General features: G+C 41.5%; 5 protein-coding genes and 1 non-coding gene across 6 annotated transcripts; 3 read left to right on the top strand and 3 right to left on the bottom strand.

Moving 5' to 3' along the window:
* Positions 1–293: 293 nt before the first annotated feature.
* On the top strand, positions 294–1,986 carry BDB00DRAFT_836230 (uncharacterized protein). Its single transcript, XM_053124465.1, has 3 exons — positions 294–467; positions 590–649; positions 739–1,986. Exons 1-3 carry the CDS (start codon positions 365–367, stop codon positions 1,803–1,805), a joined length of 1,230 nt encoding a protein of 409 aa, XP_052977082.1. The 5' UTR covers positions 294–364; the 3' UTR covers positions 1,806–1,986.
* Positions 1,987–4,915: 2,929 nt separating this feature from the next.
* BDB00DRAFT_836226 (uncharacterized protein) lies at positions 4,916–5,845 on the bottom strand (the record flags this gene model as incomplete). The annotated part of the gene is made up of 1 exon (XM_053124464.1): positions 4,916–5,845. A coding segment is annotated over one exon (465 nt), but the record flags the coding sequence as incomplete, so codon positions are not given.
* Positions 5,846–6,000: 155 nt separating this feature from the next.
* On the top strand, positions 6,001–6,244 carry BDB00DRAFT_836225 (uncharacterized protein). The gene has a single exon (XM_053124463.1). The coding sequence runs from the start codon at positions 6,019–6,021 to the stop codon at positions 6,235–6,237; it is 219 nt and encodes a 72-aa protein (XP_052977080.1). The 5' UTR covers positions 6,001–6,018; the 3' UTR covers positions 6,238–6,244.
* A 5,237-nt stretch (positions 6,245–11,481) lies between these two features.
* Positions 11,482–13,100, bottom strand: BDB00DRAFT_874984 (uncharacterized protein; the record flags this gene model as incomplete). The annotated part of the gene is made up of 4 exons (XM_053127283.1): positions 11,482–11,777; positions 12,467–12,585; positions 12,656–12,871; positions 12,934–13,100. The coding sequence occupies 4 exons, from the start codon at positions 13,098–13,100 to the stop codon at positions 11,482–11,484; spliced, it is 798 nt and encodes a 265-aa protein (XP_052977079.1).
* A 7,151-nt stretch (positions 13,101–20,251) lies between these two features.
* BDB00DRAFT_t80 lies at positions 20,252–20,324 on the top strand. The gene has a single exon. It is a non-coding gene; the product is annotated as a tRNA-Arg (tRNA).
* A 1,526-nt stretch (positions 20,325–21,850) lies between these two features.
* On the bottom strand, positions 21,851–23,646 carry BDB00DRAFT_960537 (aspartic peptidase domain-containing protein; the record flags this gene model as incomplete). The annotated part of the gene is made up of 2 exons (XM_053129712.1): positions 21,851–23,351; positions 23,468–23,646. 2 exons carry the CDS (start codon positions 23,644–23,646, stop codon positions 22,190–22,192), a joined length of 1,341 nt encoding a protein of 446 aa, XP_052977078.1. The 3' UTR covers positions 21,851–22,189.
* Between the last annotated feature and the right edge of the window lie 289 nt (positions 23,647–23,935).

Here is a 23,935-nt window from a genome sequence, read left to right as displayed (position 1 = left end):
CTACTTGCCAAAGTATCTCTTAGACTATATGCCGTAGATTTCAGTAGTAGGTAGTTCACATTTCTTAATGATCACTTACTGCCAGTAGCAGCAAATAGCCGCAGTAAGAGTATCATCTCCCAATGAGTACCTAATAAGTGTATAGGTGAGGCGCTATCGAAAGAAGGCATCACGCATTAATGGCTCTAAAGTGAACTTGAGAAGTTGCGACTTCCGTGTTACCGTTTACAAAAAAGGTAATTGCTGCAAAGAATAAAAGCTCTTGTTCCTTTAATCCGGTTGCACAGCCGCCTCTCTCTCTTTCTCTTCTTTCTTTTCTTTAACCACTTTACAGCACACTACAGATAGCTTATTTATCAGCCAAATGGTGTTGATACGATGCGCTATAGAAGAGGAACGTGTTATAGAAAGATTATCATACCAGCCAGTGAATGGAAAAGCATTTTCTAGAAACTCAACAGCAAAAGGTAAACACAATCAGAACTTGAACTGGAAGGAGACTTAATATGATTACTTTTGTGTATTTGAACAGAAAAAAATCTAAAAAAAAGACCATGACTTTTTTGCATGCGTGTGTGTAATTATGTAGCAGTAGAAGAATACTACAAGTTTCTTCACACCAGTGCTCCTACCTTGGCAAACGAAGGAGGCATGATTCCATTGTTCATAATAGCCATGCCCTGGCTCATACAAGTAACCGCGTCATTCTAACAACCCATACCTGTGCTGGAAATGTAGATTATCTGTATAAAGAGTATGGACTCGCCGTGTCCCAACTGTTGAAAAGCACCAGCGTTCTCAAATATTTTGGAAGCGAAGGCGACAATACCATCAAGTTTCTTGCCAACACATTCCCAAAATCCAGCGGACCATTACTCTTGCTCATCAACGTCGTTTTGCTCGGAATGCTGTCTGCGTTTTTTATATTGTTTGCCACGGCAGTCGATCACTTGGAAAATGAAAACGCCAACAACGAAACCCAGCAAGCAGAAATTATTTGGAATACGACTGCGACAGCTTCTGGAATATGTTTATGGGTCCTCGGTGGCCTCTTGCTCTGTTCAGCTGTCTGGCTCAGCACTAAACGTGACGCCAGCTGGGATCGCATTGTTGGACGACTAGCACTCGCTCGATTCGCACTCGTCATTCTATTTTTCCTGTTTCTCAGCCTGCGCGTGTTAGGGATCATCGAGTGGGGCGTTGGCCTCGTCTGCATTCCGTATTTTTTCGCAGACATGGGCTTTGCTATTCTATACACTATCAAAGACAGACGTCTAGAGTACTATAATCCACAATATAAGGAGCATGTCTATAGACCAGTGGTGAACAAACTGTTTCTATACTATCGTGTCATCGTTTCGGAATTTGGTGGACCCAACATCCTCTCACGGATCCTGTCCCCCTTTCTGCGTACCGTCTTTGTCTCCCTGGTAGCTGCCAAACTGGACGGCACGCTTAGACCTGATGACTCGCCATGGCGTCTGGTCTTTGTCGTCGTGTTTATGTATGGGTTCTTTCGTTCATGGACGACTTCAGGATTTATATATGACATGAGCATACGAGCAATTGATATAGCGGGTCTCGTTTGGTTTCTGTTGTTCTACGCATTTACCATTTCGTTAGCAATGCGGCTCGAAGGTTACAATATTCCAATGATGTATATCTTCATACCTTTTTACATATCTCTGGTAAGATATCAAAGCTTTCTATTTGATGTTTGCAGTCAAAGAACGAAAAGGCTGGTCAAATTAAAAGAAATCACTCATTCCAATATAAACTTGTACGATAGGCCTATTACTGTTTAGCTACACTTTTTTGCATTCCATTTGTATGTTCAGTTCTCATAAACAAAAAGATAAAGTAGAAAAACCATGCAGCTCTGCATTTCTTATGATACGACGTATTATCATTGAATGTTTTTGCGCGTAGCTTAAAATCAACCGGCAGGTCCGGTTTAAACTGATTGAGTAGACCCGTGGAGTGGGTACTTTTTCGCCCGACCCCTAGCCCACTGATGGACCGAACACTGTATGTGAAGAGCCTATATAACGTGCACCAGATCCCCGCTATTCATAGTTGAAAAATCATGTTTTAGTTTTATGCAAGACTAGTTGACCTGTGTCTGCGGTTCCTTCCTTTTGGTAGTAGTTGTTTAATGGTACAAAAACGCGGCATCTGGTGCCATCACTGAAAAACCCCCAGTGGGAAAAAAGTGTAACCGGAGAAGAGAAGTGAAGGTGTATATGACTAATATAAATGTGGGTTTAGAGAGGCAGAGGAAGAAGTTATATGATGAGGTACTGGATGCGAACACGCTGCATCGGGAATATCATAATGGCTGTTTTGAGAACAAGCTGGTGGTGACAGATCGCTTGAGAGAGCATCCTCATTTAGAAGTGATTTCTAAGGTATAGATACTTTATATTATTGGGACAATGAGCCCTTGACTATAATCTGTGTTACTTTTGTGACAATGATGTCAACCAGTCTTTGTATATATACTCTTGATGCCCAAGTGGACTTCACATAAAATACAATGTATGCACCAAAAGAGATTTATACTGCGTACGACATACTCACTGTTTTCCTGAATGCATAGTTCCTTTGACACGACGTACATTGACCTGCTGAGCTGCTGTATCAAACAGATCGGATTGGGCTAAGCATTCATTAGGTGACAGCGTGTTCATGACCCAGATACTTGAATTACATTTACATTTCCAAATTGGTATATTACAGCTGCTTGTGTGTATTGTACACAGCAGTACATGTAATCACACTGATTCTCTTCTTGTTTCAATATCTTGATGTGATAGGAATGATTCTGCTGTTTACTAGCAGTGCCCCTTTCATTTGGCACAATCGAATTGTAACAACCTGAGTAAGAGAAAAAATCAATAGACTCCACACCAAACTATACTCTACAGTGATGCTACCTTATCTGTTGCTGTTGGTCGTTCCTACATACAGCGATTGTCGGTGCTTCCGCTCCAGTCAGCAAAGTATGGTTTTGTGGACAATTCGCTGTTTCGCCTAGCATTATTCTACTCGACACGAGTGTAAAACATTACGATTTAAGCGGCGATCATGACACGGCTGCATATCAGCATGTCAAAAAACACATTGAGCATCCATGTGTAAATGTATGCTCATAAACTACAGTGCTACCATATGTCATGCTGGCTCTAATAGTTTTAAGCGACGAGCGGCGAAATGCTTGAGTGTGTTCCACGATCAATGTGTGTATGATCGATCGAACAAACGAATGGAAAGAAACAGCTCATCCATAAAGGACGATTAATAATGACACGCTTGTTTGAAGCACTGCTGCAAGGCTGTTATTTTTAAATTCGAATTGCGGGAGGCAATCGAGTGTGATCAGCGTCATTCGTTTCGAATTGCTGTCATGCGGCAACATCGACTCAGGTTGTGTCTCTCTCCACAAGCACTGACGACACCCACAACTACTGCTTTTTTTATATCATTTTCTTTGTTTTTAAATTGTGTCCCCAATGACAATGCGCTTCTTTTGAAAAGAAAAACACACGTCATTAGGAATGAAAGTGGTGAGATCTTGCCCCCAAGGGCTTATTGAGGAGAGATATGGTTTTTCACACACACAAACGTGTATCTGCTTGCTTCACTCGCGCCGGAGGGGGACCATCCAGGGGCTTTCGGGGTGCCCCAGAGTAGAGTAAAAAAGGAACTGTTAGTAGCCGGGTACTTTCTATCCTAATTACAAAAAGAGTGACAATGAACGATAAAGAAAAGGGAAAAAAGGCGGACAAGACAGGGTGCGGGAAAGGCAACGAGTCGGCGTAGTGGAGGTATAGTTTTTATTAGCAGTTGTTCTTCTAGCTACTTTGTGGGAGCCGGTTATACTCGCATATGCAAAAGGCGCAACACTGCACTGCCAATAGCCAACCCTACCAACCTGCTCCTTTTCTCTTCCCCCAAAGAAGCAGTCGTAGGCGTCCCCTGAAGGATGGTTGAGGGAATCTAGGGGATTGGGCGAGAGTGAGCAAGCAGCCGTTTGTGTGTGTGAAAAAAAGTTGGAGAGGAAAGGGAAAGGAAAGGAAAAGAGTGAGATAAGAAAAAAAAGGACCTGGACCAGTTCTTTTATCTTTGGTTTTTTTAGCCCCCGCCCAACCGCCGCAGCATGCTCATCACATGGCTTTCTCTTTCAAAGCGTAGTCATAAAGGGCAGTGACTTGCATGAGATGGTGATGGTTGGTGTTGCCTATGAGCACGGCTCACTGCGATACTGGAAGTGTGTGCACCTTATGCTGCTCATTGTTCTCTCTAGATTCTTTTTAAGACACCGCCATGTCAATGCGACGCGACCTTTGTTGCCTGTCAGTGTTCGGGCAGCATATCCAAATGAGTATTTACGCTGATGTCGATTGGTTTTATACAGACTGCCCGTACTGGGAAATAATATCGACTATGGTTTTGCCCTACTTGTTCTCCGCTGTTGCGATAGTTCTGTCCAATAAAGAGCCTAAATCTTTCATGTGAAGATATGTACTTGTGTATTTTTTGATCCGCTACTGTCCAAATTGTCACTGGCTGCATTTCCAAGTCAAGAAGCAGTTGTCGATGGGAGCAGCACACTGCGTACGTTGACAGGCGGTCGACCTTGTTTCAGCATGTAATGGTTTATTAAATTACGACGCATTGCTTTTTGAAGCTTCAACGGAAGTTTCGATCAATAGACGCGCCACCCAAACGGATACCTGATATGATTGATGAGTAGCTTACAGAGCATGTACCAGCAAAAAATTTCTTTTCTTAAAGTTGCCAAATGGCTATCAAGTATGCGTGGCTGGGAACGATGTGTGTCGAGTAAAGCGCCTCGCGAATAAAGGCTCGATGGCATCGATAATGATTGCTGTCGATTTTTCCAAAAGAATGGCTCTGATATGCAGTATCGCATGTGATTGTCACGGGTGTAATTAACCAATGTTTATTGATAGATACTGCTCTGATAAGAAATAGGGGCTGTACTACTGATTGGGGGGAGATGGGAGAGATGGAAGGGGGAGCTGCGACTATTACATCACAATTGCGGATATCATAGCTAGTCTAGCTTTTACAAAAGAAAGGTCTTGTCTTGCCTTGGGTGCGCGCATCGTGAGATGCAGAAAACCGCTCACTGACCTTTTTGCTCGTTATTTCTGTATGCAAGGTGAACGCGGTCAGCCTTTTTGAAGCTCTACTGAAAGAGAGAAAGAGAGAAAGAGAGAGAGAAAGCAAGAGAAGGAGAGCCACCACTAGTTCAGCGATTCAGTTCCCAACAGCTTCAACATTAGGGTGTATGCTAATTAGCTATATCGTCGTCTTCAAGCTATGTCTCAAGTGATTTACATCGATTTCCCTATCATAGTCCCCAGGTGAACTTGCCGGCAGCCTCCTCCGGAAATCTTTGTACCGTTGTCGAGATCATATTGTAGATGCGGCTGGCATCGAAAGGTGTGTCATCAAATATATATCGCCAATGTGATGCCCAAATGAGGTGGACGGCGATGATGATCGTGTGTGGTGGGATCGTGGCGGTGGTCTTGGACCGAGGTGGATCGAGCGTGTGGCAATAAGCATTGAGCTCTTGAAAATTATAGGAGCAATGATGGTGTCGGAGCATGCGTTGCCAAAGCGGTTGTTTGGAGGGACAAGTAAAGAAAAAATGGTCTACTACCGTCTCGGTGACATGCTGGCAGAGGCGGCGTCGCGCGTCGTCGAACCGGTCAGGCATGTGTCGATGCGCAGAATAAGCAGGCGCCACCACGTCGTCCGTGCATAGTGAGGTAGTTGCATCGCCCAGAAACGCCTCCACGGGATAGAAGCGCTGAGGGTGGGGGAATGATGGTGTGTGGAGACGGTTTCGCGGAGGATAGAAGTTGTGAGGTTGTTTAGTGAATGATTGTTGACCAATGGAATTAGGGAGATAAGAGGCCCCTCATTAATGACCGTGGTCGGTCCGAAGCTCAATACTGTGCAAACGTTTGCTTAAAATTCAACATGGAGCTTGGTGGTTTGAATGCTTGTTTGCCAGCAGAGCAAACCCCTTTCGTCTCCCAGCGACCGACAATCGTATTTGGCGCCGATGTGACACATCCATCACCTGGTAACATGAACCAAGCCTCTATTGCCGCCTTGGCGGCTTGCATGGATATGCGAGCCACGCGATACTCGAGTGCCATCAGAATGCAAGCTATAAAACACGGGAATTACAAGTGATTCGAAGGGTATGGTCAAAATGCTTCAAAAGACGCTTCATCAATCATGCGGTCAGAAGCCGCTACGGGTGTTATTTATTCATGACAGAGTCGCCGACAGTCAGGTTGAGACTGTTCGAATTGAAGAGATTCGGGTAATCCACAGTGTATGTGAGGAGCTTGACTACGGGTACAAAACCACAGTGACATTTGTGGTGGCTCAAAAGCGACATCATGTCCGTTTGCCGCTGCCGGTGCACTTTTGACTCGATCAACGTCCGTACCGCTTTGCTCCATAAAAAAATATGAAATCTCGAGCCCGCTCTTGTGTTAATAAATTGAAAAAGGATTAAGACTGCTTTCAGAGAAAAGAATATATAAAATTAACAAATGTAAAAGGGTGTAAGCTGTAAAAATACTGATAAACAACAGCTGTGTGCGTGAATTATACAAGAAGAACGGGAAATTCAAAAGAGGCTATACATTACGTGCTTTTAGAAAAAGTAGAACGCGGTTTCCAAATGTGTTGGATTGCCCGTCGAGAGCGACTGGCTTCTTTCAAAGTTCGAACAGCGATAGCCAATATGCAAAATTTGCTTAGCAAACATTGTAGCCATTCCCGAATACGTGCCCTTCTTCATCATAGCAATTAAAGTGTCAAGTGTAGAACATGCAGTAACGCTTTCAGGAGACATGATTGAACTCTAAATATTCTTAAATAAAGGATATGCAAGTTGGGAAAACCTGAAGGATACCCGTGATAAAATTGATGATGCTGTGTACCAGTTGATACATAATAGATCAAGCGGGTCGTTTCAAGTCTTGACTTCATCTCTTGCTGGAAAACGCTCTTCTTTATCCCGTTCTCATTATCTTTATTTTGAATCGACGACAATCAAAAAGTTTTACGAGAATGTCACTGGCCTTGACTGATCTTGGCAATGCGTAGAGCTGATGCTGGCAGCCACGGAACATCTAGACACCTACACACATATTCGTTTACTGTACAATGCTCTCGTTTCTCTCTGACAACATCCATATACCATTATGATATTACGGTTGGCCCAGTGGATAAAGCATCATACATGTTTACAAGCAGCATTCCACCAGCCATAAACCGTAAAGGTTCGAAAACATTTGTGGACATTGGGGGACTAATGTTTCCTGAACAAACACGTCCAATTTACGATGGCCGTAAGAATGTATTCACTGCCGCCCCACTACGGCTCGGCGGTCCAAAAGAAGGTTTCGTTTCTGTTGTTCTACGCATTTACCATTTTGTTAGCAATGCGGCCCGAAGGCTACAACATTCCAATGATGTATATTCTCATACCTTTTACATATCTCTGGTAAGATATTAAAGCTTTCTACTTGATGTTTGCAGTCAAAGAAAGAAAAGGCTGGTTAAATTAATAGAAGTAATAACTCATTCCAATATAAACCTTATACTATAAGCCTATTACTGTTTAGCTACATCTTTTTGCAGCTCAGTTCTCATAAACAAAAAGATAAAGTGGGAAAACCATGTAGCTCTGCATTTCTTCTGATACGACATATTATCGTTGACTGTTTTTGCACGTATGTAGCTTACAATCAACCGGAGGTCCGGTGTAAACTGTGGGCTGGGTTACGGATTGAGTAGACCCATGAGGTGGGTACTTTTTCACCCGACCCCTAGCCCACCGATGGACCGACCACTGTATGTGAAGAGCTTATATATTGTGCACCAGATCCCCGCTGTTGATAGTTAAAAAAATCATGTGAAATTCTAGTTGACCTGTGCCATGGGCATGCGGTCGCTTCCTTTCGATACTAGTTGTTCAAGGGTAGAAAAACGCTGAATGTGGTGCCATCACTGATAATTCCCCAGGGGGAAAAAAGTGTGGCCGGAGAAGAGAAGTGGTGGTGTTATATGACATAAAGGTAGGTTTAGAGTGGCAGAGGAAGAAGTTATATGATGAGGTAACGGATGCTAACATACTGCATCGAGAATTTTAATGGCTGTCTTGAGAAGAAGCTGGTGGTGACAATTTGCTTGAGAGAGCACCCTCATATAGAAGTGATTTCTAAGGTATAGATACTTTATATTATATGCAACAATGAGCCCTTGATTATAAGTCTGTGTTACTTTTTTGTGAAAAGGACATGTCAACCAGTCTTTGTATATATACTCTTGATGCCCAAGTGGACTTCACATAAAATACAATGTATGCACCAAAAGAGATTTATACTGCGTATGACATACTGTTCTCCTGGATACATAGTTCCTTTGACACGACGTACATTGACCCGCCGTACCAAATAGATCGGATTAGACTAAGCATTAATTAGGCGGCAGCGTGTACATAGACCAGATACTTGACAGCTGCTTGTATGTATAGTACACAGCAGTATATGTAATCGCACTGATTCTCTTCTTGTTTCAATATCTTGATGTGATAGGAATGATTCTGCTGTTTACTAGCAGTGCCCCTTTCATTTGGCACAATCGAATTGTAACAAGCTGAGTAAGAGAAAAAATCAATAGACTCCACACCAAACTATACTCTACAGTGATGCTACCTTATCTGTTGCTGTTGGTCGTTCCTACATACAGCGATTGCCGGTGCTTCCGCTCCAGTCAGCAAAGTATGGTTCTGTGGACAATTCGCTGTTTCGCCTAGCCTTATTCTACTCGACACGAGTGTATTGCATTACGATTTAGGCGGCGATCATGACACGGCTGCATATCAGCATGTCAAAAAACACATTGAGCATCTATGTATATATGCGTGCTCACAAACTACAGTGCTACCATATGTCATGCTGACTCTAATAGTTTTAAGCGACAAGCGGCGAAATGCTTGAGTGTGTTCCACGATCAATGTGTGTATGATCGATCGAACAAACGAATGGAAAGGAACAGCTCATCCATAAAGGACGATTAAAATGACACGCTTGTTTGAAGCACTGCTGCAAGGCTGTTATTTTTAAATTCGAATTGCGGGAGGCAATCGAGTGTGATCAGCGTCATTCGTTTCGAATTGCTGTCATGCGGCAACATCGACTCAGGTTGTGTCTCTCTCCACAAGCACTGACGACACCCACAACTACTGCTTTTTTTATATCATTTTCTTTGTTTTTAAATTGTGTCCCCAATGACAATGCGCTTCTTTTGAAAAGAAAAACACACGTCATTAGGAATGAAAGTGGTGAGATCTTGCCCCCAAGGGCTTATTGAGGAGAGATATGGTTTTTCACACACACAAACGTGTATCTGCTTGCTTCACTCGCGCCGGAGGGGGACCATCCAGGGGCTTTCGGGGTGCCCCAGAGTAGAGTAAAAAAGGAACTGTTAGTAGCCGGGTACTTTCTATCCTAATTACAAAAAGAGTGACAATGAACGATAAAGAAAAGGGAAAAAAGGCGGACAAGACAGGGTGCGGGAAAGGCAACGAGTCGGCGTAGTGGAGGTATAGTTTTTATTAGCAGTTGTTCTTCTAGCTACTTTGTGGGAGCCGGTTATACTCGCATATGCAAAAGGCGCAACACTGCACTGCCAATAGCCAACCCTACCAACCTGCTCCTTTTCTCTTCCCCCAAAGAAGCAGTCGTAGGCGTCCCCTGAAGGATGGTTGAGGGAATCTAGGGGATTGGGCGAGAGTGAGCAAGCAGCCGTTTGTGTGTGTGAAAAAAAGTTGGAGAGGAAAGGGAAAGGAAAGGAAAAGAGTGAGATAAGAAAAAAAAGGACCTGGACCAGTTCTTTTATCTTTGGTTTTTTTAGCCCCCGCCCAACCGCCGCAGCATGCTCATCACATGGCTTTCTCTTTCAAAGCGTAGTCATAAAGGGCAGTGACTTGCATGAGATGGTGATGGTTGGTGTTGCCTATGAGCACGGCTCACTGCGATACTGGAAGTGTGTGCACCTTATGCTGCTCATTGTTCTCTCTAGATTCTTTTTAAGACACCGCCATGTCAATGCGACGCGACCTTTGTTGCCTGTCAGTGTTCGGGCAGCATATCCAAATGAGTATTTACGCTGATGTCGATTGGTTTTATACAGACTGCCCGTACTGGGAAATAATATCGACTATGTTTTTGCCCTACTTGTTCTCCGCTGTTGCGATAGTTATGTCCAATAAAGAGCCTAATTCTTTCATGTGAAGATATGTACTTGTGTATTTTTTGATCCGCTACTGTCCAAATTGTCACTGGCTGCATTTCCAAGTCAAGAAGCAGTTGTCGATGGGAGCAGCACACTGCGTACGTTGACAGGCGGTCGACCTTGTTTCAGCATGTAATGGTTTATTAAATTACGACGCATTGCTTTTTGAAGCTTCAACGGAAGTTTCGATCAATAGACGCGCCACCCAAACGGATACCTGATATGATTGATGAGTAGCTTACAGAGCATGTACCAGCAAAAAATTTCTTTTCTTAAAGTTGCCAAATGGCTATCAAGTATGCGTGGCTGGGAACGATGTGTGTCGAGTAAAGCGCCTCGCGAATAAAGGCTCGATGGCATCGATAATGATTGCTGTCGATTTTTCCAAAAGAATGGCTCTGATATGCAGTATCGCATGTGATTGTCACGGGTGTAATTAACCAATGTTTATTGATAGATACTGCTATGATAAGAAATAGGGGGGAATGTGGGAGATGGGAGGGAGCTACGATTATTACATCGCAATTGCTAGTCTAGCTTTTACAAACAAAAGGTCTTTTCTTGCTTTGGGGTGCGCGCATCGTGAGAGCCATCCACTCAGCGATACAGTTCCCAATAGCTTCAACATCAGGATGTATGCTAATTAGCTATATCGTCGTCTTCAAGCTATGTCTCAAGTGATTAACATCGATTTCCCTACTATATGCTATTATGATGCGGTCGTCGTCATCGGCAGGGCTACGCCAAACGCCTGTACTTCTATTGAATTTTCTGTATTGAAATGATATCAAGCAAACCCCCCACGTACACCAGGCGCTGAAGAGCTTGACAAGGCATTTGTCAAAGCACTTTTGAAGCTCGAGGAAGCGGGACATAACTGGAAGAAAAACTAGTCGAGTCACCGCAAGCTGCAATGCGTTAAAGATCGATCAGTAAGTCAAACATGTAAGAAATTCTAATTGATTAGTTATCATACGACTACAGACTTTAGGGGACGACTCAGCCTTGATGTTAAGCGACTTGTCACCACCAGCTTCTTCTCGATGCGTTGTGTTTGTATCCATTCCCTCATTATATATCTCCTTGCTCTCCCGCTTCAAACCTACCTGTGAGATACGCTATCTATAATGAAGCACTGCTGTCTGCCCATCGCTCAGTTGGCCATACAGCACGTGTCATGACATACGGAAAAGTATTGTCCGATGAGGACCGCGAAACCTGGCTTCTTGAGCTAACGCGGTCCAAATATGCCACGGTTTCGAACGGATATACATACAGCCCTTCTTCGACAGTTGCAAGCTGAAAAAGTTCAGTCCTGTTGAAGAGTAGTCGTTGATGGAGCTTGAATACTCTAGAACGGTGCAAGAGCCCGACAGGATACAACGACGATTCTTGGATGTAAGGCCCTGATCGCATAGCTGCGGCAAAACAAAAGAGTAAGCACGGACCATCCGGGCAGGTCACACAACTGATCATATTGTGTATCAAAGCAACATTGCCGAAGAACATGGGGAATCTGCGGCAGACTGTTTTGCAGATTATTTGAGAATAAACATAATATAGATGTGGATGTCAACGGTAAAGCACGATGTGTAAAGGTCAACATTGATGGCATCTTCGATTGATGGTTAAAAAGGAGCTGCAATGATTCCTCAGCCAGCGCTACGTTTTGTTTATATTACAATTTTTTTCAATACCTTCTCGCTTGAAAAATTACAAACGCTACAAGCATCGAACTTTTTTTAAAAGCCAAAACAGATTGTTAAAGCGATCGCACAGTGTTTCGATGGTGAGGTTCGAGTAGTCTTTTACATGGGTAAAAGTCTTCAGGTACGCGTCTAGCACTTTATTAAAATAAAAGCACAAGAATAAATTGCAGCAATCAAACTATTGTGACATTGTATTCATTGAGATTAACATTCTAATAGATAAAAGCATTAGTTTGACAAGTTTGGCAGCTGATTAAAAAATTAGGAATATATGAAGGAAGGCCCGGGGTTCCATTACTCTGTACAATGATGGAGCGAAGATAGGATCGTTGGTGCTGTTCTGTGAGCGTTCATTTGCTTTTGCGCTAGATATCATATAAAAAATCGGCTGCTGCAACCTTGGTTGGCCTTGTCAATGACCATATTAAAATCCAAATCCATGTCAGTGACCGGAAGGACGTTCTGCTGGTTGGGTTCACTATTGGGTGGCGACCGAGGTTGCGGACTGAGCCCTTTCCTGTTCCAATTGGGCACGTCGTTGCTTCAGTTCATATCGTTTTTATCTTTCTTGCTTGCGCTCGAGATACCCTTTGTACTCGTTACCATCTACACGAATTCGGCCGCAAAACCAGCAGCGTTCTTCATCGACTTTGGTTCCGGCCCGTTCCTTACCTTTGTCTCTCTTTTGAGAAAAGGACTCGGGCTTGCTCGAGAAACATTGACCATTGGTGTGGTTAGATGTGGGGTGGCGACGGCACTGGTCGACTCGCGACTCTTGCTTTCTTGGCAGGTCTGCGGTCGTTCTGATCACCATCATCGTCTGAATACGAGAAAAGGTTAACGTCTTGGCCCGGCATCTTTGTACCCATCGTACACAGTGCTCAGCAGTTCGGTCGCCTTCGCAACATTGAGAGGCTGGTCTTTGGCTGAGGCAGCGCTAGCTACCTTCACAGCCATTTGAAGCTCTGGAGTGAGCGAGCGGACAAAGATTTGACTCCAAGTCTTGCTGTCCTCCTCCTCGGCATCGTGCATGAGCTTGTTGTACTGTCAGTGTACTTGATCAAGCTCTCTCTCGGTTTAAGTTTCATTGCATGCAACTGGTCTGAGATGGCTGCTTGCGAAGCACCACTATATTTCAGGTTGAATGCTTTCTTGGCTTGCGACCAAGACAGACGTTTTTCGGACAAGTGACGTTGAAACCAAGACAATTTCTCAGTCGACAATGTTGGCAGCATGGTGGTTTCCCAGCAATCCTCTGGCGAGGCATTGTGGTGGCGAGCTACGATCTCGAATTTGGTGAGAAATTTGTTGACAAACGAGAACACTTCTTTGGCTTTATCTCATTACTGTTCTTAATTTGAGAATGGGAAGTGTAGTGTACGTACGATGGATAAAAGCAATAAACACTCATTCAATCATAAAACAGCTGTCCATCTATCCTATGTGATTACCACCTTTTTATATTGTTTCTTTTATTATTTAATTGTGTCTGATGTGACCGATAGTTTTATGATTTGATCCAAGATATTCTAGGTACGTTGTTGACATTCCGTTGTCAAGAATGACGTTATTTAAACTTGAACTGTTATCCTTTTCTTTCATCATAAGACTTAGCTATATATCAGACGCGCCAGGAAGGTCCTGCAAAGGAATTTTGGTGGTGGCATTCCGTGGCTTGATACACTCCATGATGGCACCAACATCTTTATACACATGGGCTCAGTCAGTGACAGCGGCAACAAGTCATTGATGGTATGCCTTTTGCTCAGCAGGTGCTTTCGCAACCTCGAGGCAAGGTGCTTCCAACACAAGTTGCTCCGATCGAGCCATATAGACTTCAGAAAATTTTTAAAGCTACAACCTATGGGTCAGCATGCTTGGACTCTAAACCTCGTAACATGACTGCGGTGCTGGATGCTACAGGCGGTTGAGAGTGAATGTCTTTTTCCAACATTAACAATAGTGCAGGAGCCTTGGGACGAATCGGCCACTTCCTCTATGGTGATGTCCTTGGTAACTGGAATCTTCTTACTGAGATCGATAGTGGTGTGCTTGCTCGTAGTGAGTAGGACAAATAACAAAGCTCGAAGAATAAAATGTAACAAAAAGAGAATTACTACGCGCGCTGCAAAATCGGACAAAATACGCTGCAGAAATTTCGTCTTTTTAGCAGCGTTTGTAGCCAGGGTATTACTTGAGCTTTAGGCAGCATTATACATCAAGGACGATCAACTGATAGAAGTATATTCAAAAGCTTTAAATAAAAACGATTATCGCAAATAAGAAGAAATCTATGTGGGAAGAAGGCGGAAGCGAGTGTAAAAAACATGATCGAACAAGGTTTAAGAGGAAAATGTAAGATAAATATGAGATAGAATTTTCAAAGAAAAAAGATAAAGAACTACTCATTGCTATCACCATTTTTACTTTAGTCCGTAGGAGAAAGTACCATCCTAAACTCTACTGTCATCTAGTACTTATATGCTCTAGTATAGGATACATCAAGGTCTTGTTAAATAAGACGCGCAGCCACTTCGGGAACAAGGACTTGTTGATTGAAATGGATTGGTTGTATTAGATGCGCGTGCTGTACATAGAGTAAGTTGGCCTATCATTGCAAGCTCGATAATCATGACATTAAGGATCATGGTCGCCCCTTTGGCGCCATAATAGTCAGTCTGATTACCATAATCTTCATCAATAATTGTCAATGCAAAATACGTTAATATCTGTATTATAGTTTATATATATTGTAACGCCCTTTCCCCTTCCCACTCATACACACACACACTCACACAATTCCCTTTAATCTAATATTATTATTATTATTATCAGTATCAATGCAGTATCAATATCAACCTTTATAAATATATCTCCTTATTCCTCTCATATACTCAACAGTAACAAGTTCAATGACATGAAGACCGGTGTAACCAAAACCAGAGAACAAGCATCATTTTAAGTTAACTTAAAGGTTTATTCGACCAATCAGATTGCCCTAAAACGGTCGAGCTTGCACGAATGCAAGATTGCTTGTAGCTTCTCACGATACCTTGTGCTAATGCCCGAATCCCTGTATACCTGTATGATTCCTCGTATACTTGTATGATTCCCTGTATCCTCACAACGATTCTTGTATCCCTACATTGATTCATGCAACTCTACATAGTTGAATTTAGTATAAATAGAGGATCATCAATCTTTAATAAAGATCAGACAATAAGACTTTTGCTCTCACATATTTCTCTCAGGCTTATTTCGCCTTTTCGGACTAGTTAGTCTCAGCCTATCTAAGGACATTCTTGTCTCTTTACCCTTCAGGATTTGTTCCTTCTATAAGATCCGTGTGATCTCCTTTTACTCTAAATCCACTTGGATTTTGTATCTCTCCATATATTGGAACTGAACCTTTTCGCCTATCTGGCTTATTCATTGATCTTCTTTTCATAAGACTACTCATTTATCTTCTCCTCTTTATTTCGTTACGCCAACAAGACAGGCCGTAGCAATATATTGACGTTACATGATTTTTGGTAAAGTAACCCATGATAGAATGTGCTTGCTCAAAGCTATGCTTTTGAAAGAATCTTTCTTCAAAAGATCGAAAATAACTTGTTTTGGATCCTTGTATGAAACTAAGTATGTCGGGGAAAATGTTTGCAATATCGTGTTCGTAGTAACCCTTGACTCTCCCTTCTGACTTAGCCACCAACTCTTTACGATGGATTCGAGAGAATAGAAGTTGATTCTTGAATGGGACACAGCGGTTTGAAATGTGTAAAGCGGCTAGGACATCTATTTGTTTGTTCTATACGTTTCGTCTCGCGGCGTTCGTGTTGTTGTTCTTTTGTGGTATTGTTTTCGAACAGCAAGAGCCAAAAAATGCTTCACAAAAAGAGCACCGTGCCAGCACCTTCTATAACATTGTGAATCATATAGTCGAGAGAGTATTTAGCGTTGAATGTTTATTTGTAGGCCTAATTTTACTACTCGTGATACAATATTTTATTTCACTTATCTAGGTTTCCTCGCTAACAGAAGCATCAAGTGTATGCAGTCGTCCTTTTGTATTTTTTTCTGGTGTCAGTTGAGGCAGGATCAAATATAATGGGAATACTCTCAAATGTGTCACCATGGCTTTTTCATATGCAGATAAATCCAATGACGCTTGTATCCCGCTGCAACACCGAGTTTTCCCCACTGCTATCTATGATTCATCGGGATATAAGGCCGTTCCATTCAGATCGATGTTTTACTGATGTCGCCTCTTAATAGCTTCCTCGTACGAACGAAATACTTGATGACTGGCTGATATTGCTTAGCATAGACTGCGTGAGGGAGATGTACGACCGATTCGTATGTGGCAGGCTTAATACCCTACCCTGATGAATAACAAGCAATAGGTCTTCTCAAGAACGTATTTGCGGCTGCTTGTATGTCGACACCATCATCAAACCAGAGCGATCTCAGCATTTGTAGTCGATGATACATCATAATCCATTCGCTTGACCAGTTTCTTGTATACTAATTTATGACCATTTCAGATGATATAGGTCATGGGCTTAAGACGTGGCTATGGTAAGCTTACAATTTGTGACAATATAGTAGATTGTAATCCACACAAATGACACAGCAGGCACAGCTCTAGATTAAATAGGCATTAGATCTAGTATCGATCAGCATGACTTTTGGGGATTGTTGGCTTGTAGCTAGCTCACTACATCATTGGTGGGAGATCACTACTCACTTTGTAGCCTCTGTTTTATATATCTACTTCATGGCAGCGTATAGTATATATCTATGATGAAAAAAAAACTGCATGATCAACCCCAATTTCTCCATAACTATGTCGTTGTAATATACTTCTTAGTAATGTTGTTGAACATTATATATATCTTTGATTAAATACTTATTTGCTCTACATGTGTTTCCAAAAATATGTAATAGCTCTATAAACTATAATTGTCTTCTTGATGCTATACCTGCTGGCTGCTGCTATCTATATAAACAACTAGCCCTTTTTTGTCTATTCATTTAGTAGTATATATAGTATATTTTCTATTAGAGCTCATTAGGATGAGTGTGGCTTCAATTAATAGCCAACATGATGCGTCGTATCTTTCAGAAATAATCAACTCTAGTCTTTTGGAAATGTAAATCTTCCAAGGTAAAATTATATAATAAAACAAATCTTATTATATATGTATATTCTGATTTTTTCTTATAAATAACTTTCTTAAATTACTAGTCTAATATTGAATGGCTGCTAAAAGTTCAGTACTAAGATTTGCAAACATTCAGTTATTTATTTATGTTACTACTACTATTTTTCATAAGATTTATTTTGAAACATATTTAATAAAAATATTAATACAATCCACTGGGAAAAAGGGTGTGTGTTAAACGTTTAAAAGTGGTTGAATATCAGTCGAATATTAGCTAATATTCAACTAGTATTCAACTGATATTCACCAAAAACACAAGCAAATATTCTACCGATATTCAACCTTACTTTGCTCCGACATTCACCTAGTATTCACCTAATATTACACTGATATTCAACCATCATTTTGTGCCGACGTTTACCTAGTGTTACCCTACTTTCATCCCAATCGTCATCATCGTTACTTCCGACACCAACCTAGTGTTACCCAATGCTTTGGTTCCAACATTAACCCAGTTGTATCCTACTATTCTGTATCCTCCATTCTTCCATCAATGATCCGATTCTGTTGCTCCAATTGCTTTCATTCTTACTACCCAATCGATTCGCTCATTACAAGCACGTTTACGATGTAGATAGTACAAAAAAACCTTTTTATTGGTTTAAAAAGATGCTCACTTATATACATCATCTATACTAATTGACGATCTAAACATTTCAATGGAACCAAAGCAAAGCGCATTTGTTCTATTATTGCAAGCAAAACCTATCAGATGAAGAAAGTTAATGAGAATCTTTATCCATACACATACACGAACGGGAGAAATCATTAATTATACTTACATGTGTGATGGGAGTATGGTAAGCGCCTATATAAGAAAAAGAATGAGATGCTACTACACTACCACTTCCGACTATTCCTCATCTCGCCCACTGTCAGTCAGTCAGTAGTAGTAAACAGCACTATCTTCAAACCAGCTCAGTAATAACTGTGGTAAACTAAGATCCGGTACAGACAGATGTCTTGATAGAATGTTTCTCTTTACCACACCGGGATCCAATAAGGGACACGGTTGCGCACATGCACCTAGCTGGATTGAAATGTGAATCCTTTATATAACTCAGTAAAGAAACCAAGTATGAAACAACCGTCTAAGAACACATCTCAAACCATCATAAAAGTTTTTATTCGTTCTTACAGCAAAGCACCAGTAAGGTCCTTGCTGACAAAGAAGTTGATAAGCTTTCCACCTTCAGATCTGTTTCTCCGTTAAGACCGAGTTCTCAAACAATGTTTGAAAGTTAGATATAAAAGAAGATAGTTTCTATAGCTGATATTGTACTTGGTTCAATCTTTTGAATATAATCCATTCTCAAACGACTTATTTGTCTTTGTTTTTTTCGATTTACCACAATAACGCTACATACCATATCCTGGCGTGTTCCTCAGTGATGGCTTCAATTGTCTGAATCATCACGTCATATTTAGGAGCACGCTTTTACCCCTCTGAACATTTCTTACTGGTATTGCATCCATAGCGAGTAGGTGCGATGATAGTAAATGAAACAATGGAAGAAGTGGGGGCTTACTGAGGCATTGGTATTATAGCATCCATGTTATCACTGTTTAAAACAAAGGTATAAGGCGATGATGATATGAGTACATGTGACATGATGACATATGTAGAGATAAAGAGGCATATATGTGTTGCTTACCATTGGCAACCATCGTATTGGGATTGTATAAAAAAAGCTTACTACATTCGTTAAATGAATTGCAAATTTGGTCTTTTTGAATCTTGTCCGAATTATATATTGTTGCTTGACCGCCCTTGAAATCGAATAAAGGAGCTTGGGAGATTGCAAAAGGATATAAGACCACATTGTACCTTACAAATTGCTAATTCGTACAACTTGTTTTTCTTACGTTATGAATGAAAAATGAGCATCAGTTAGAATCTTTGAAAGTAAATGACGTTATGGGATGGTCCAGTGAAAAAAAAAACAGAACTGAAAGAGAGAGGTACAACGAGCACAAAGTGAAAACGAACTACTGAATGCACGAAAAATTGAATCTCTTACTGTCGTGTCTTCAAATTCATCTTTGCTGCAGATAAGGTTTTTTGGCTGTCACTATATAGTTTATGTAGTGTTCATCCACATAAAAGTATTACTGCCTTCTTCCTCTTGTCGCCTTGTGAGAAGAAAAGTAAAAATAGAAAGAACAACATTTGATCAATGTATATGCTGCCTAAACGTTAATGATGTTATAGCGTTATATTATAAAGCTTGAGGTGCTCAACTAGCTCTTGGTCGTTCTTGAATGAACCTTTTTGGAGCACTCGCCTGAGCTAAAATGTGGTCATACCACAAAGAGGCTTGATGATTGCCTGTGTACTATAGAGAATGAAGTCCTATTATGTTATAGAAGATCTTATGTTTTACAGGCGGCGGCTATCTTAAATTGTAGCCTCTCTATCGTCTCTTGAATCTCCTCTTCTTTTTTGCTCTCACAGTCGATTGTGCAATGGCAACAGCAATCTTTAGAATTTGACATTATGGAATTGAGTTTTTTATTTAAGGGGAGGCATGAATAAAACATTGCTTTAGGCACGGTGGTGAAACTGAGTTGCTCTAACACAGAACATTGAGAAACAGCACGACCATCCTCATATGCAGTATGGTTGAAGTCCGATGATAGTTTAATCGGCAAACTTATTCATGATGGTGGGTAAGCAGATTTGCTGTTAAACGGGTTGAACAATAATTACACTAGGTGAATACGTAAAGAGTTGAATATTAGTTGAATATCAGTTGAATATTAGTTGAATATCAGTGTAACACGAACATAGTCGAATATTAGTTGATTATCAGTTGAATACGTGCTGATATTAAACGTGTAAAAATGGTTGAATATTAGTTTAATACACGCCGTTTTTTCCAGTAATCATAATTAAAAAAAAAATACTTTGTAATTTAATGCTTTATATAACGCCGCAATTTACAAGAGACATCAGCAGGTTTCGTGGCCTAATGGATAAGGCGTCTGACTTCGAATCAGGAGATTGTGGGTTCGAGTCCCATCGAAATCGGATTGAGTTCTTCTTTTCATATTCTAAAGAATTATATTTTTCCTCTTTTTTTGTCTTCTTCTTCAGGAGGACTCGTTTTAATTTATTTTACTAATACGCGCATATTGCGAATACCATCTACTAGCTTTCAATCCTCTGCCGCTTATCATTTCTGATAATAGTGCTCTTGAACGCTCTGTCACACTATTGATATAAAAGAAATATAAATATTTTTGCTAAACGTCTAGTATAGTGGCTGACTATTACTATTGCCTACATATAGTACACAAAGCTTTTGTCTATGAGCTAGGATATACATCTGTAGGAGGATCCACTACTACGACAGCTTTGTTGCTAGTTAGGTAAAGAGACTCAGACAAGTTAGAGAGACAAAGTATTGCTGGTGCCAGTATTATAGTAACAATTTCTAGATACTGCTACTGCATATATTATGTCTTGATTTCTAAGATTACTTCAGCATATGATACCGACTCTATTAAAGTGTTGATGACGACGATGATTAGTAAAGAGCTGTACCAGATTATGTTTAGTGCAGCTTGTGATATTCTAGGTATAGTATTTTGTGCTTTTTTAAGGAAAAATAAACAAGACAGTATAGCCAGATCCTCGACGATATGGCTTAAGAATACTGTGGTATTATTTTCAATAAGCACAATAAAAAAGTTTTAACGCAAGAATCATTAATCGACAGTAATTCTGCTGATACAGCATACCAATACAGCTATCATGATAATTAATGCTACTGTACTTATCGATCAAACAGCATAACACAAAGTATAATTCGTCGGGTTCTTGTTGTAAGCATCGAAATTAAAGATACGGCCTCATTTGCAGAGTATTTCTCTCAATGGCCGAAGCAGCTTTGGACTTTAGACGTAGCTGCTGAGAAAATGTTTCTGCCTTCATCATAAAAGGAAACGAGCAGCAGCATACCGTTGGTGGCAAAATCACTCATTGGGTATAGATGAAACTGTCATAAACGGTGATGAAACGGAATCAAAAGGAGATGTGAACTAGACGACGAATTCAGTAAAAGAGGAGGAAGAAGTAGACGCATTTTTGCTTGTATCATCGTGCTTGTTTTAAAAGGACGTGCGTTTGATCGACGCAATGGTCTAAATACCAGTATGCGCGAAATTAAGCTTAAACTTGAAAAATGTAATGAAGAACGCAGAGAACTGTGGCGATGAAGCGGATGCTAAATGGTAATGCGCAGCCAAAGTTTCTAGTATACCCCTGTAACCGATGTCTTTACCAATGGGAGGGGTGTATAACTGCCTGTGAGAGTACCACACAGCTCTAACAAGTAGTACGGTTAATTGCGCTTTGTTGTACGAGCAATTATCCGCTTGATCATTTGGCATATTTAATTCTGCGCATCACTTTGTTGCCCTATAGCATCGCTACTGGTGGGTAGCTTCTTTTTAACCGGGCCATCGGTATGATAGATGCATGGTTAGAAGAATGCTGTTGAATATGCTAAAGCAAAAAAGGACATATACCAAACGGTGTATAGAAAAGTGGTTGTGGCATGGAAGGTCATCAGACCATTTTGTTGCAGGTGCACGGGCCTTTTACTGTGTTTTGTTCGTAGCCAATCGCGAGCATAACCATACATAATCGTTGCGACAGAAAAAGTGACAGTGTCCATCATTTACAGAAAAAAGATTCTTATACTGGATTGTAAGTTTGAAAAGGTTACAAAAAAAAAGATGACAGCGAGATAACTCACAAGTAGCATTATTAATAATAGTATAAGATATACAGTAAAAGGTAATATATGTAGAGTATGTAAAACAAAGTAAGAAAAAAAAATAACAACAATAATAATGTTATAGAAGCATCAGAAAGGAACGCTTTTTTTTTTAGAATAGCATCAGATTCGCGCTAGTGGTGATGGCGACAACCACAGCCACCGATCCCAATGACCGAATAAGGCTAAGGCCAGCAGCGGCGCTGCCATTGGAACCATTGTCCTCATTGGCTGAGTCGTTATTATCACCACTTGGTATAGAAGAAGCAATTCCAATACGACGCAGGCCCATATCATGAACGGTGTAGAAAGAACGTAGAACGGACTCTCCGAGGATAAAGTTGATGGGGGAATCGGTCAACGATTGACTAGGGAACGGCGCAATACCAAAGGCACATTGGCTGGCTTCTTCTGGCGTACTTGCGTCGTCAAGTGGGATAATCAACTCCCGAAGGGGCACCGTCAGATTCAGCGGATTACTGGTGGGGGATTGGAACGATGTAGCGACCGTAAACTCGACGTACTGGTCTGCTTGAGACGCCATTGAGCAATCCACACGATAGACGCCATTAAAGACATCATAGATGGTCTGTGGATCCTGTTGGGTGATGTGCTGGATCAAATCATTCGCGACCGTATCTGGAACGTACGTCAGCGTAGTGCCCGTGTCCAGAACAAACGCTTGCACCGATTCGAAGTTTCCGTTGTAGCCTGCTGAGGACCGGATGCCCAGACCAGCAACGGTCCAGTAAAGGTATGCGCTTTCAATCACTTGGCCCGCATTGTCAGCAACTGTAAACGGTAAGACTGGGGCGTATTGGATCTCGCCAGAATATTTTGAATTGTCGATACCGCCAAACATGATCTCGCCCGAATAGCCGTAGTGAAACTGACTGTTGAGATAGATCGAAAAAATTGCTTCAGGGATCAGGTTGTTGTTGGCCAAATTGAATACAAAGGGCACGTCTTCGCTGTTGCCGCGCAGTGAGTTCATTTGAGGGAACGCAAAGCCCATGATGCCGTTGCTGTAGCCTTCCGAAAAGCTGCCAAGTATATCCTCGGTCTCGTTGGCCAAACCAATGGCCTGCTCTTGGACGGTCAGGCCTCCGACACTGACAGTATCCATGGCATACGTGCCGTTGGCCATGCCTATGCCGTACTCGACCTGCAATGCTGTGCCGGTCAGCTGTAATGTCGATGAGGCTGATGCGTTGTATCGTTCGTGAGGACAGGTTAGCATGGAGCAGTTGGTGGAAGGTACCCATAGTGTTGCACTACATACACACAGACAGGCAGATGAATGTGCATGTAGTAGAGTGGAAGGTTGCTCAGCAAACAGCACTGCTTACTTTCTTTTCTTTTTTTGTATAACACTAAATGTCGCTTATACCTTCCTGTATCCAAGGTAACATTGAACCGCTGCGCAGGTGTTCCTATAGCAACCTCTATCAAAAACTCACGACCAGCAGAGTTGAAAAGTCGTTCAGTATGCTCTTGTCGCTTTTCTTTTACGGATCTCCTGATTCGAGCAAGCTGGCCTGCTTGATTTCGCACTAAAGGAACGGTCATTGGTTTGATCTCCGAGGCTGCAGCTGTTATTGCTGCGATTAGCACAAGTCCGATGGGCGGTAATAGTAGCATGAGGACAATGAAAAAAGGAGAAAGGAATGTGGATGGGTGCTTAGTCGATGTTTGAAGAGCTGGAGCTTTGCCGCAGAAAGAGAAGAGTGGAAAGGAAAACAGAGAAAATACAGAAACAGAAAGAGAAAAGAGCAATTAAATAATTGCACCGTGTTACAGTATCGAAGACGAAGAAAGTAAAGCGACCCTTCGGAGTTACAATAGTTACAATAACATA

Source organism: Zychaea mexicana (genome assembly GCF_025766255.1).
Source record: "Zychaea mexicana strain RSA 1403 chromosome Unknown BDB00scaffold_66, whole genome shotgun sequence".
NCBI lineage: Eukaryota > Fungi > Mucoromycota > Mucoromycetes > Mucorales > Lichtheimiaceae > Zychaea > Zychaea mexicana.
Note: the sequence above shows the minus strand (reverse complement) of the source record. Positions and strands in the feature narration are given on the sequence as shown.